General features: G+C 43.8%; 1 protein-coding gene across 1 annotated transcript in view; it reads right to left on the bottom strand.

Moving 5' to 3' along the window:
* The window catches only part of EGLN3 (egl-9 family hypoxia inducible factor 3), a 31,731-nt gene extending 26,199 nt beyond the window's left edge, over positions 1-5,532 (bottom strand). Inside the window, exon 1 of the mRNA XM_055418229.2 lies at positions 4,859-5,532. Within this exon, the coding sequence (XP_055274204.1) occupies positions 4,859-5,215 (357 nt within the window). The 5' untranslated portion in view covers positions 5,216-5,532. The remainder of the gene's footprint in view (positions 1-4,858) is intronic.
* Between the last annotated feature and the right edge of the window lie 9,860 nt (positions 5,533-15,392).

Here is a 15,392-nt window from a genome sequence, read left to right as displayed (position 1 = left end):
TGCTTCACTAAGGTTGTATTCTGTAAATTATTTTCTTCCTCCAAGAGCTAAGTGACTTTCAAATACAAAACCCTTTATAAGAATCCTCACATTTATAGAAAGATGTCCCCGTGCTTTAACATTTAGTACCTCCTTCCCCTGAAATACCTCATTGACAGATAAATTTTTAAGATTTTAGTTGCAGAGACACCATGTATGCTGTCTAGCCCCCAAACCCTGTACTCTTAAGAACTGCACCTCTTACAGGCCCTGGTAACCTGTATTTGTTAGGTATGATTCCACATGCCCCCCTCAACCATCCCCACCCAAGGCTGATGGATCCTCTGAGCCACAGTGAGACCATAATACTTTCTCTCAGGAAATGAAAAAGGGTTCCTAGAATGTTAGTCAGGTCTCTGTTGAAGTCAAACTGAGGCTGAAATGAGCATTGTGAGGCAATCATCTTGAGCCAACTGCATAGGAAATCAGTAACAGCTGGATGGAAGGTAGAGACGGCAAGAAATAACGTGCAAGCAAAGAAGCAAATACCAAGGCCATAGAGTGCCAGAAACAAGAACTAACACACCTGCTTTCCTGTATGTTAAAGACTTTCTGGTTCTCAGTTCATGGCTCCAGGCTTCTGTGAACCCCACTGTATTTCCTGCACTGGGGTCCTGAGAGAGATTCTATTCTTTAAAATTCATTATCCCAGGTTTGCTTAAGGCAGTTTGCAACCATGATAAGCTCCATCAAGTCATAAATATTCCTGACATCACAGAAGGAACGGCCAAAACTGTCACTGCTCTAGTAGCGAAGGAACAAACCCATCATTTGTGATATATTTTTTATTAGCCACAACTTATGGTTGTTTCATCATTTCTCTGTACAGTTTCCAAGGAAGGACTGACCTGTTGATTCACAATACAAATCCCATAACCCCATCATCCAGAGCTACTCCAGTCGGGGACTCTAACAACCAACTTTGTTAATAAATGCATTTCCTGCAAATAACAGTAGGAAAACATTAGCACGGCATTCCATTCTCTTCTTCAAATGTACTTAACAGACCCACTTCAATGTTTGGGTTTTTTTTCTTTTTTAAGCTGGAGAATTGATCAAGTATAAGCCAGAGGGTCCTACAACTCAAAAGTACAAGTGAATATAAACTCATGATGCCTGTCCACCTTTGTCTCCCTACCCCAGCAAAATTCCCCATGCTGAGGGAATGAAAGGAGGAAGTGTAGACTCGTAGGAGCCTAAGAGTCAAAAGCAAACTCTAGGCTCAAACAGAACTGGGTCAGAATCCCAAATCTCCTCTTTTAACATTTATGAAGGCTCAGAATTCTGCTAAGAATTTTATGTTCATTATCTTATTTCATGCTTCTTCACCAGTCCCCCAACCCTCAAGCTGTAAGGTAGTATCTTTCACTTCACACTTGGTGAAAACTGAAACTTACCTACGGCTACAAGGTTAGTCAAGGTTAAGTCCAAATCCCTAACCCCTGTGACAAACTACATTCACTGCTGACTTCATCACCTTGGGCAGATGATTTAATCACTCAATTTGCCAAAGATTATGGTTCTGAAGACTAAGTCAGACAGATAGTGTCTGAAAAGTGCTTAGCACAGTGCCAGATGGAACCAACCGCTCATTAAAAGGTAGCTATTATTATTAGAGTTATTAACTAGTGAGTCTACAGTGAGATACTTCAAACAGAAGGACTCTGGGTTCTATAAACTACAGGTCCTCTGGAAAACAGCCATGTCCAACATCTAGGCAGCCAAAGCAAGAGAAGTAAATTAGAACCAGTATTTATCTTGGATATGGTCAAAATTATCCAAAAGGGAGTAACAGATAAGAAATCTTTTCATAGCCTGAAAGCAATGATAGTACTTGAAGTTAGGGGGCACCATACTGCTGTGTATCGTGGAAACGTCTTCCCTGGAGAGTCTTCAGCACCCCTGGGTTTTTTTCTAACAAACAGGAGGTAGGTAAATTTTGATCAGTAACAACTTTTGTGGCAGGGAGGGGAGGGAACCCTTTAATATTTCTTTCCATACGCTTCCACAATTTCAATTTTAGGACTAGTATATATTCCTATTCTATTCCCAATGCCTCTAATAATTCTTTCATCGAGATAAAAGGCATTATTACACTGTTCAATGACCTTTAAAATTTCAGGGGGAAAAGTGCTTAATCAGGATTGATAAGCATAACACAAATAAATTTCAAGTACCTAAAAAACAACTGGCCTAAAATACATAAATGGATCTATTGGCAATTGTTGAAAATGGGTGATGGGAGCTCATTACACTAGCCTCTCTAAACATGTATGTTTGAAAATGTCTGTAATAAGTTACAAATAAATGTTTAAAATAAATGTATAAATTCTTCCTTTTAAAATTTTAGTTTTTACTGAAAACCTGCTTTGAGGATGCAGCACGAAACTGGGTCTGTATCACTACCCTGGGAAGCAGTAGAGTAAGGCATTCAGTTGAGGGAAGAGAAGTGAATAAGATTAAATTAAGGTAGAACTATTATATATCATGTAAAAATGAAATGTGTTTCTACAATGCTTCAATAATGAACTTTAAGTTCAATAATGAACTTCAAGTAAGAGACTGAGGGGCCACAAGACATTACTAAGGAAACTATACAAACAAACCAAACTTTTTTTTTTTAGTATAATAATGATTTGCTCAAGCTTGGTCTACATTTGGTTCTAGCTGGCCAAGGAATATACCAGTTCTAAAGAGCAGAAATAAAGAGCTTTGTGCCAAACAGCTAAAGGAAAGCTGAAAATCAAGGTATGGGTAGAGGTATCTTCATTGGCCAAAAGATTAATTTTCTCTTTTCAATTCAGTCACCTTCTGAAGTTTTGTTACACCCAGATGATAATCCATAACTGAAGAATCATATCTAGAGATCTTTTTTTTTTCCCCCTTACTCAGAGGTACACAATGCTTTTCATTCAATTTGTGGAGTTAAATTCTAGCTTAAAAGGCTACAACTGTCTGTTAAGTCAAATCTACAATAAAAACAAAACCAAAAAAATTAACTTTTAAGTATGTTAGTGGCCTCTTTCTATCAATTAATTCAGATCTCTTGCTGAGCAAATTCCATTCCTATAATGCTGGGAGTGAATTTCATAACAACAAAATTTGAAAGAAACTTTGAAAAACTGAAGAGAAGCCATCTGCTGTTTCAGGTTGAAGCCACAAGCACCTCTACAGCACTGAGGCTAGCCAGACCCCTCCCCCAACCGAAAGGCACAGTCATTTACAAAACAAGTGCAGAAACAAAACTAATTAAGACAAACAGTTCTCTAGTCCACCAATGGCAAGCCACTCCAGTACTCTTGCCTAGAAAATCCCATGGATGGAGGAGCCTGGTAGGCTGCAGTCCGTGGGGTCGCTAAGGGTCGGACACGACTGAGCGACTTCACTTTCACACACTGGAGAAGGAAATGGCAACCCACTCCGGTGTTCTTGCCTGGAGAATCCCAGGGACAGGGGAGCCTGGTGGGCTTCAATCTATGGGGTCACACAGAGTCGGACACAACTGAAGTGACTTAGCAACAGCAGCAGTCCATCACCAAAATGATGGGACAGGAGGAAAGAGACACTCTACCGTACATGTTCCACAGAGACCAGCTAACTGAGCTTTCCCTTAATCAAAGGTTAGGAAGCAGCACTTCCTTCTAAGATTTACTTTATTTGCATCCTATTAAAATAGTGTTTTCAGATAGTCTAACCATGTCCTCCTGGCTGGAAAGGTAACTGCAATCTCTCCCCTGTTCTACTTGATCAATCCAAGCCCTTCCTTTCTATGCACTTTCAGTCTTCAACATTTGTCCTTTATAAAAAGTGTTCCTTTCAGCTTATGGGACAAATGAGACAACAGTGGTGTGTTTTATTAATGTCGCAGGAGCAATCTTAAATTGAAGAATACTACATGCCGTGTCACAGAGTGGTACGTAGGGGAATGTTCCCCTTCCTTCTCACACTGGTATGTTTTGCCTCACTATGTTAAAGTAAAACTTCTCTACAGCTCTAAGTGCCCCTTGACGGGGTCTACAATAAAAGGAGTATAAATCACTCTCAGAACTACCCTGGAAAACTGACTGGATTATCATTTGTAGAAAACACTTGAGTAGCTGGACTATCCCAGCATAATGTACATGCACCAACATTATGGTACTCCACGTTCCCATAGTTCTGCCAACCTACCTGTAAAGGTTTCCAAGAAAAATTACCACCTAAGGAGTGACTGCTGGGATGTGAACAAAAAACATGGTTTCTTTCCAGAGGTACTTGACTACCCTCTCCTGATCACTCAACTGGTTGTTCTGAGTGGATTTCCCCAGTAATTGACAGGAAAGGTAAGTGGTGGCTGGGGTTCAGCACCAGGAGAGAATTTTCACATCATTTGGATGATCAAACAATGTCCTGGATGCAACAAGCCAAGGGCAACACTCAAAAGTGAGGATGAGTGTTACTCTTTCACAGATCAAATTCTCACACCTGCCAGACGACACAAACCAAATGCCACATTGTGAAATCACACTGTCTCTAGAATTCTCTAAAAGCGCTTTTGTTGTAATCCCCTCTGAACACAATGAAGGGCTGAAGGGCACGATTAAGTGACTTGAAAGCAGACATTTAAGATCATGAGTTCGAGTGTGTCTCAGATCATACATAACGTTTCTAATAACCCATGGAAACGTGACGGGTGTGGGTAGGGGGCAGGAGGACTTCTTGCTTCTTGTTTAAAAACTAAAGTTCGATTGCAGCCCTGCCAAGGAAACAGACAACGGACTCCGAACGTCCCCGTTCTCCGCGGGCTGCAGCAGCGGCCGGGCGCCCGCGCGCGTCCTACCTTGGACCTTTCCTTGACGTAGTATTTGCCCAGCCGGCTCCCGCAGTACAAGACCAGCCTGTCGATGAGGGACAGGAGGTAATTGATGGCCTCACAGCCTTCCTCGTTGCCCCCGATCCACGTGATCTGATCACCCCGCAGGTGCCGCTTGGAGACGCCGGCGCGGGGCCCGGCCAGCTGGCCGTCCCGCAGGGCCCCGTTGCAGTGCAGCTGCTTCACGCGCTCCAGGACGCAGTCGCCCACCACCTCGCCCAGGAAGTTATCCAGGTAGCAGAAGCCGACCTCGTGCAGACAGGGCACGATGTACTCCAGGGCGATTTTCTCTAGATCCAGCCTCATGATATGTCCTAGGGGCATCCCGCCCGCAAAGCCGAGCTTGGGGACCCCCAGCGTGCAGAGAGCGACCTGCGTGTGCGCTCAGCCGAGACGCGGGGAGCGTGGCCCGGAGTTCAGCTACCTGCGGCGGCCACGGTCCCCAAGCCACCGCGGTGCCAGGGAGAGGGGAAAGTTGCCCGCAACTCTGAGGAGGAGGGATCCCGTTTAGGGACCAGCGGGAGTTGTGCCGAGCTCCGCGACTCAGCGCCAGACTGGCCCAGTGAAGCGTCGGAGGGCCCCTTTTGGAAATGTGGAGCCACCACTGGTGCGGCGGCGGCGGCCCCAGGCGGGGAGAGGCTGAGGTCCAGCCCCCGAGCCGGCCGACTCCACGCGTCACGGGCCCCGCCCAGGCTCCGCCCCGGGACCGCCCCCGGGACAGCCCTTCTCCCCAGTCCATCACTCGGCCGGGTTTACCCCTCGCTCCAGGAGCCGGGCGAGCTGGGCGCCAGCCTCGCTTGTTTGTGACCAGAGGGGGATTGAAGAACAGACGGCATTTTTAGAATGCTATCGATTTGCTCAGTTTTGCATAAAATCCCATAACAAACTTGAAACTGGATCCCAACTATGAAAATGTAAATAGGATTAACAGCAGTTTGCTGCCACATTCTAGACCGGTCACTTCCTAGACTTTCGAATAAAATAATAAACACAAAAACAAATATTTTAGCAATGATCTCGTTCTAGCTTTTCTTGGTACTTTATTCTTCTTTCCTCAGCTGTTTGACCCAGGTCGGGAGGTTCAAGACTTTTGAGAGACTGGGAGGAATCCAATTTTAATTAAAATTAACAAGCATCTCCCAGACCCCTACTATGTTCAAGGCCCGGGCGCTCAATGAAGGGAGAATGTGAACAATGAAGAAACACTGGGTCATTTTTTATACTGAAAATAATGTATTTTGCTTTGCTGAATGTTTTGATCAATGTATCCTTCAAGCTTCTTACTAAAATATGATGTTCTGAAAGTCTGCCTTTAAAATTCACCACATGCTCATTCATGCAACAGCCAACATCGGTATGTCCTTTAAGACTTTCTAGTTATCCAAAGGTAAGCTGGTTACTTAATGGGTTTTTAAAATTCTCTTTCCAACTGAATATCAGAAATCAGACTCAAGAGAAAAAGATTCATAAATTGCATGCAAAGCCATTCTATATTTTAAATTTTACATCAGTTTGCACTTGGGTTCATTTAAATTGAACAAAAGAATGTACAATTCTCACATTAAGTTGCAAGTTACAATAAATTTGTTGTTGTTTAGTCACTAAGTCACATCCAACTCTGCAACCCCATGGACTGTAGCCCACCAGGCTCCTCTGTCCATGGGATTTCCCAGGCAAGAACACTGGAGTGGATTGCCATTTCCTTTTTTTTTTTTTACCTGTTTGTGGCAGGTACTAACATGAAGGTGCAATACCAAAAGAGAGGAAGGCCCTTTCCTCCACTGTGCTTAAACCCTGCCTAACCAGGATACCTTGGGCCCTCCAATGAGCTCCTTCAGGGGCATTATGGATAACAGGTGATCAAGAGAAGAGTGGTCTGAGGCTGCCTGAACATGGGCCCTGGTAAGCAGTGGCTGGAGGGTTTTTGCAGCTTTGAGGATTGTTGTAGCCTCACAAGTAGATATATTTGAATTTGAAGCTGGTGGGGGAGGGGGGAATGACAGATTTGGTAGCTGGCTGAAGATTTGCTACCTGAAATTTCTTTGAAGATATACCTGACACTTCTAGGAATAATTAGGGAATTTACAGAGGACCAGAAATCTGCAGAAGGTAGAGGACATGGTGGTCAGTGAAATACAGAAAAATACATCCGTACCTCCCAGAATCAACTTGTTGACCCATGGCTTTAACTCCCAGGACTGGGTAAGTTCGGCTCGCTATTCAAATCGTATTTCTTGCTATTCAAATCATATTTCTGTAATTTTAGAATAAATCTGTAACTAGTCCAGCTGTAACTAAAATAGGCCATGAACAAGTTCTAGTGACTAAAATCTTTAAGTTGTTCTAGATCACTTTGGTTGCAAAGCATAGGCAGTTTAGAAAGGTATTCAGTCCCTTGCCCCGATTCCTACTTGGCAAGGGCACCTATCAATCAATCAAAGGCCTCCTAATCAACTTGGGGCTGCCAGCACTGCATTTGGCAGAGGAGCCTGAGATACTGTGACTGGCAAAAAGCACAGTGTGTGATTACAGTGAGGGGTGCAGACAGGCTGGAGCCGTGCGCGGGCTCAGAGGAGTCTGAACATCAGAGTGGCAAACACCAAGATAATGGCTAAAGTGCATTTATTTTACTTATTTGTCCATTAATTTGTGTCATTATCATCATAAATATTAAAATACTTTTCCTATTAATAACTAAGACAAATTAATTTCCCTGTAATTTAATTTCAACAATGTGGTCTTCCAGTATATATCTGCAGTACAGAGGCAGGTATTTTTCAAGCATGTAGATGAGAGAGGGTAAAAGAAGGAAGTTGAATTTCTTGGCTTTGGAATTTGAACTGGAAGGGATCCGAGTGGTCCAACTTAATTTTCCAACCAAAGTGGAAACCAGGGTCCAGAGGGCCTGGACATTAAGGGACTCTCCTAAGGAAGGAATCTCTGGTCAATGGAAGAGGAAGCCTGGAATGTTTCTGTGTTCTCAACTACAAGAGAGCACTCTCTCTTATTCTATTTATCTATGTATGTGGGATTTGTTTTCTTGCAGGGGAAAGGGGATTAGGTAAAATTCACCAAAAATAGTGTACAATTCATTGGCATTTAGTATATTCACAATATTATGCAATCACCACCTCTCTAGTTCCAAAAACTTTCAGCACTCCGAAAGAAAACCTTGTATCCCTTAACCAATTACTCCCTGATTCCCTAGTGCCTGACAACCACCAATCTGCTTTTAGAATTTCTATGAATTCACCTTTTCTGGATATTCCCTACAAGTGGACTCACAAGATATGTGGCCTTGTATGTCTGGCTGCTTTCACTTAATATGTTTTCCAAATCCATCTATGTTATACCATAGATCATTCCATTGTATGAATATATAATAGTTATCTATCATAAATTGATGGGCACTGGGGTTGTTTTCACCTTTTGGTTATTGTGAGCAATGCTGTTATAAACATGTGTGTGTAAGTATCTGAGTACTTGCTTTCAATTTTTTTGGGGCATACACGTAGGAGTGGAATTGCTGGGTCATATGGGGTTTTCCTGGACAGTAAAGAATCTGCCTGCAATGCAGAAGACCTGGGTTCCATCTCTGAGTCGGAAAGATTTCCTGGAGAAGGGAATGGTTACCCTTTCTAGTATTCTTGCCAGGAGAATCCCATGGACAGAGGAGTCTGGCAGGCTACAGTCCAAGGGGTGGCAAAGAATTGGACAGGACTGAGCAACTAACACTTTTTTTTTTTCCCACTTTCATGGTAATTCTACATTTAACTGTTTTGGGGAACTGCCATACTGTTTTTCACAGTAGCTGTGTCATTTTACATTTCTGCTGATAATTTGGGAGGGTTCTATCACATCCTTTTTTATTTCTGATGAAAACCATCCACATTTCTTTCACTCCTTCAACGTATTACTGTGCCAGAGTTTCCCTCCCTCCAAGATGGTATCTGAATATTCTTTTCCGTGTTTTGCCATGCCATATCATCAAGACGTTTATCTTGATTAAACTGAGTGGATTTAATGTAGGCAAGGATGATTTTATTTATTGATTTAGCAAACAAACACTTTTTAACACCATACTCCAGGCACTGTGCTAAAAGTGTTACAAATGTTATTTCTATCAATTCTCCTAACACTGCCAAGGAATTATTATTTTTGCCACTATGAATATGACAAAAATGAGGCATAGCGACACTAAGAGCTTGTTCAAGAGCTCCTTATATCTCACACAATGAGATATATATATAACAAGGCCAGACAAAATCTAAGTGATTCCAAATGTGATAAGATCGGGGCGGGGGGGTGGTTATTTTGAGCCATTTGCTTGACATAGCAATGTTTTTGCCCTTTGTTGTTCAGTTGCTAAGTCATGTCCAGCTCCTTTGTGACCCCTTGGACTGCAGCATGCCAGGCTCCTCTAGAGGTACTCTTTTTTTTGTTATAAGTCTTAATTATACCATTTTCACCCGCAATGATAATTTTAACTCTTGGTTTCCTTACTGATTCTTGGTGTAGAGGAAGATGAGCAAAATCTTACCATGAACTGTTTAGCCGACTACACTGAGAGGAATCTTCCAAGCTATGAATTAGGATTTGCTCCTTGCATGAGTGCTAAGTCACTTTAGTCGTGTCCAACTCTGTTCAACCCTATGGACTGCAGCCTGCCAGGCTCCTCTGTCCATGGGATTCTCCAGATAAGAATGCTAGAGTCAGTTGCCTTGCCCTCCTCCAGGGGATCTTCCTGACCCAGGGATCGAACCTATGTCTCTTACATCTAACCTGCATTGGCAGGTGGGTTCTTTCCAACTAGCACCACCTGGGAAGCCCTTGTTCCATTCCAATTATAGCCCAGTGTTTCCAAGAATCCCATATAAATTCAGTGATGTACAGTCTGCTGAGAGTAGTCGTGGGAAATGAGCCACACCTCAGTCGACTGGGTTGTGTGACTCGCCCCTCAGGACACAGGACGTACATTTCATTTAAGTGGAGCTGGAGAAATAAGAAGAGAGCGCCTGAAGGGAACTTGTGCTTGAACTGACTGCTATGAATTGGGTTGAAAAGAGATGCATCTGATTATGTCCCATTCCCTGTGGAGTCCAGCCATCCTACTCCTTTCCAGGTCCAAGGGGATGGCAAAGAAAGCAACTTCCTATATTGGTTCTTAATAATTTCTAAGCATATGGACAAGTTTAAGCCTCTCTCATTTGCTCTTTGATAATTCTGCTGTGTGCAGGTTCTGGGAAGTGTGATGTATTTGGAATATTCATTAGTATTTTCCAATTCAACTCTTGTTTAAGTTAAAGATGTCTAAAAAGCATTTGCTCTGGCTAAAAACATGGCATCAATCATAAAAATACACCAGTCTGAAATTTATATTAGCAAGGAATATTTTAAAGAATTTAACTTTACTTAATTTTATAAAGCTTTTCCAAAGGTTCTTCCATTCATTAGAATTTCATATCTTAATGTGTTGTATTTAAAATAACCTTATTTTAGAATGGGCTTCCCTGGTGGCTCAGAGGTAAAGATCTACCTGTCAATGCAAGAGACACGTGTCCAATCCCTCAGTCAGGACGATCCCCTGGAGAAAGGAAGGGCAAACCACTCCACTATTCTTGCCTGGAGGATTCCATGGACAGAGGAGCCTGGCGGGCTACAGTCCATGGGGCCACACAGAGAATAGTTTTAGATTCACAGGCAAGTTGTAAAGATTCACACACAGTTCCCATAGGCTCACACCCAGTTTCCTCACTGACATCAGATAGTAGTATGGTACATTTGTCATAATTTATGAATTTATATTGAGACATTGTTATTAACCAAAGTCCTTATCATGTTCAGATTTCTTCTGTTTTTACCGCATGGCCTTTTTCTTTTCCAGGATGCTGCTGAAATTATACAGTAGTTGAAACTAGTTCAGGGTGATTTCAGGAAAGTATATATGCCATATTTGTCTTCTCAGTTCTTTAGCACCTGCAGAAACTTCCAGTTTCCCCAGGGTAGGACGGAATGTGTACCTACAGAAGATGGCTTCCTCACATCTTGGGTTGGCCCACTGTCAAGCCTGTTGCAGTGGCTGAGGTTTGGTGGCACAATAGGGAGACCTCCCTGTACAGCCAGGAGTCTGGGGGTTCAGGAGGCTAATCCCCTGCCCTGTTCTGACCTGGCAGTGGGATGAGGGAGCATTAAAAGGCTCAGTGTCCTGGGGTTCACTGGTAAAACATATTTACCCTCCCCAGCTTCAGAGGCGAGCCTGACTGATCTAAGGCAGTAGGTCTCAGACATAAGTAATCCACCAGAACCAGCGACAAACTTGTTAAAACACAAACTTTTGGCCCTCTAGAGTTTCAGATTCAGTAGGCATGGGTGAGGCGCAAGAATCTGTGTCTCTGACAGGTCCCAGGAGCTGTTTCTGCTGGTCGGTTGGGGTGAGGGTGTGTGCATCACAGTATGAGGCCCTTTCCTAAGCCAGTCAGTTTATGGCATTACCCTGGTGACTGCTAGTCTAGGGGTGGGCAGGTGACCTAACCCAGTGGTTCTCTGCTCTGGCTATCCATTAGAATCAGCTGGAAGCTTCTAAAAATGACCTCCAGCTGGGCCCCACCCCTGACTAATAAATAATTCCAGTGAAAAGGCCTACGTATTGCAGTTTCAAAGATAAAATAGAGAATAAATAATATATCATCATCATCAATTAATAAATAAGTGACACAGCACTCTAGGTGATTTTAACTTGCAGCAGTACTGAGAACCACTGATCTGCTTGAAAGGAATTCATATTCCTTTCAGGGATTATGAAGGAAGGGATCTCATTTTCTTGCTGAACATGGGAAAGGAAACAGACAGCTCCGTGGCCTCTGACAGCCGTCGCGTCACCATGAAGGGAGCCAGGCTCAGAAGGTAGCCAACACAGAGGAAGGCAGAATACGGTGTGGAAAGAATTTGGGACCTTGCTGACATCCCAGAGCAGTTTATCTTGCCATTCCAGGAGTCTGTCCTACCTCTAGGCTTCCAGTTATTTGAGATAATGCATTTCCTCATTTCTAAAGTCAACTTCAAGTCATGGTTTTCAGTTACTCACTGTCAAAAAGATAACACCAGAGAAATGGTCACCTTGTAGCCATAATAAGTCCATCTGTCCATCCGTTCCATCACTCAGTCGTGTCCGACTCTATGCGACCCTGTGGACTGTAGCCTACCAGGCTTCTCCATCCATGGGATTCTCCAGGCAAGAATACTGGAGTGGGTTACCGTTTCCTTCTCCAGGGGATCTTCCCAACCCAGGGATCGAACCCGGGTCTCCCGCATTGGAGGCAGAAGCTTTAACCTCTGAGCCACCAGGGAAGCCCAGCCGTAATAAGTAGTGCACACTTTTTTTTTTACTTTAGGCCGTGCTAGGTCCTCATTGCTGTATGGGCTTTTCTCTAGTGACACTGAGCAGGGGCTACTCTCTAGTTGCAGTGTGCAGGCTTCTCATTGCAGTTGCAGAGCATGGGCTCTAGGGCACTCGGGCTTCAGTAGTTGCAGCTCCTGGGTTGTAGAGCACAGACTCAGCCATTGTGGCACACAGGCTTAGTTGTTCTGTGGCATGTAGGATCTTCCCAGAGCTGGGATCGAACCCATACTAGTTCCCTGACCAAGGATTGAACCTGGGCCCCCTGTGTTGGGAGTGTTGAGAGCACTGAGTCTTAGCCACTGGGCCACCAGGGAAGTCCTAAAATATATATATATATTTAAAAGTATAGATTGTTTTTCCTACTTAAAACAAATCTTTAGTTCTTCCATGTGCTGGTCATTGGTTTGTTGGTGTTCAGTACAGTCCCTGCCATCCTGTGTGCTGGTCGGTTGGAGGTGGCTGGGATCCTGTGAACTGCATCTCCCAGACTCCCTTGCCAGCTGGCCTAGTTAAATGCTGCCAGTGGGAAGCACTGGTGGGAAACCAGATGAAATGAGGGAAGGAGAGACCCTCCATTTAAAAAAAAGCTTCTGACAGTGGCTGGAAGTGGCCTTCAGTAGTTCAGCAATAGCATCCCTGGTTGGGACAGTGGCCAGTGCCAACAGCATCAGCAGCTTTCTGCAGTGTTAGATGCCAGAACACTGGGCTCTGAAAACATTGCCATCTCTCTGTTTCATCTTCAGCCTTTGGAGTAGTCCAGAGGCTTCCCACAGATGCTTATCTCTAGGTTACCACATCTTCTCCTTTTGGCTGCTCCAACCTTTCCACACCTCTGCAACTCATTCCTTAGGTTAAATTCCCTCCACATGAAATACCTAGAATGGTTTCTGTTTTCCCAGCTGGACACTGACTGACATGTGTAATCTCAGTTCCCACACTGGAGTCACAACAGCGCCTCTCAATTTGACTGCCAAGTTGTCACTGCAAACCCTGCTCTTCTTCCTGTCTCACAGCCACAACCAGTCCAGACTGCCATCATTTCCCAAGCGGATCACTGCAACAGCCTTCTCTTGGGGCTTCCACTTGCCACTTGCGCCACATCAATCCATTCTCTATACAGAAGCTGGAGCAATTTCCCTTCCTAAATAAGGTGGCATCACTCTGCTTTGTAAAATCTCTGCACTTAAAATCCAAGTTCATTAACGTGGCCCAGGAACCGGTTCATTGTTCCTCGTCTTCTTCACCCACCGTGATCCAGTCACACAACTTTTTTTGCTGTTCTTGAAACAAGCCAAGCTCTCTTTTCTACCTTAGTAAGGCTGCATGTGCTGTATCTTCACCTTGGAATACACTTTCCCTACCCTCCAGAAAGGAAGCTTCTCATCACTTCCTCCATGCTATTTCTTCCAAAAGGCCTTCTTTATCACCCAAATAAGAGGAGGCGTGGCCCATCTCAGCTGCTTCCTGTTTATTTCCTTTTTGGTGCCTATCAAAACTTGACTTTTTTTTTTTTTGGTTTGAATCTACTTTACATCTATTCCTCCCAGGAGTCTGAGAGCAGGAATGGATTCACCACAGCAACCCTGACCCAAAACAATGCCTGACACAGTCAGATGTTCACCATACCCTGCATGAATGCACTGCATACTTAACTGTTTCTATATTCATGCACAGAACTCAAGGAAATCTGATTTTCACAATATATGATTTTTTCAATATATATATATATAATATATAGCCACATATATTTAAACCTAACTTCATTGCTTGTTTTATGTGATTGGAATCTTTCCTGTCACGCTGGTTTACTCCCCACCTTCCTCAAAATTTCTCCAAACTCCCCCAGCAGCAGCAGGTGTTTGCCAACTGGCAAAAAAGGAGACAAACTGAAAGTGAATACCCAGGCAATTTATAGAAGATAAGAACTGTTTAGAGACTTCCTGCCTCTAGAACACTGATAGGCTTCGAGAATGATCCGGGAATTCCCAGTGGCATATTGCCATCTTCCCATTAAACATGGGGTGAATAGTAGCTGTGTGGCATGTCACGTCAGACGCCAGAAGAGCCAGGGAGAGGAAACAACTCTGGAGTTAGGGTGGCTGGTCCCAGCTTCTGAGGGGTGCCTCAAGGGCCGAGGTAACTAGCCTGACGAGGACAGGGAGATGGACGAGATGGATGGAGGCGCCTGGACATTAGCTGCAAGGGTCGGTCTTCAGCTGACAGCGCGAGTGGTTCTGAAGTCATGAGGAGAAGTTAGGGCGTGCATGGGAGGGGTTGTACAGCACTGGGGACTTGCAGTTGAACACAGAGTAGTAGTCAATCTCAAAGGAGTGAGCATATCAGAATAGGCTGGGAAACTTTTTTTTCACTGAAATATACCTGATTTACAATGCTGCTTTAGTTGTCGGTGTATAGCAAAGTGGTTCAGACATAGATCTGTATCATCTATTCTTCTTCAGATTCTTTGCATTATACGTTATTACAAAATATTGACTATAGTTCCCCTGTGCTATACAGTAGATCCTGGTTATTTATTTTTTATATACTAAACACCTGTGGAACTTTTTCACACTTTCAACCTTGATCCGTGTCCATATTATTGAAATATGTTGCTTGCTCAGTCATGTCTGACTCTTTGCAACCCCCACGGACTGTACCCCGTCAGGCTCCTCTGTCCATGGCATTCTCCAGGCAAGAATACTGGAGTGGGTAGCCATTCCCTTCTCCAGGGGATCTTCCCCACCCAGGGATCAAACCTGGGTCTCCTGCAATACAGAAAGATCCCTCACCCAACCCTATATCCCTCCATATCCCTCTTCCACTCGCATCACCATGGAGCAAACCCGTGTCACTGCAGGAGTGTTTCTTGTCTCCTCAGTGAGTTGCAGCGGGAATACCCTGGTTTTGTTAGGCCTGAAGCTAATGCAGTTTTAGGGGACCTCTTTAAGAAAAAATAAATTAAAAATATCGGCAAGCCAATACAATACACTCAACACACCCCAGTGCCACAGATCTGCGTCTTTCTTGATAATAACCACTTATTATTTCACTGTATGAATGCACTGTAATTGATTTATCCATTTCCCAACTGATTGATCCATA

The sequence above is a fragment of the Moschus berezovskii genome, chromosome 21 (genome assembly GCF_049115385.1).
Source record: "Moschus berezovskii isolate FMDL1 chromosome 21, NW_MosBer_1.0, whole genome shotgun sequence".
Lineage (NCBI taxonomy): Eukaryota > Metazoa > Chordata > Mammalia > Artiodactyla > Moschidae > Moschus > Moschus berezovskii.
The sequence above is the reverse complement of the archived record's forward strand: the minus strand, read 5'-3'. Positions and strand labels throughout refer to the sequence as shown.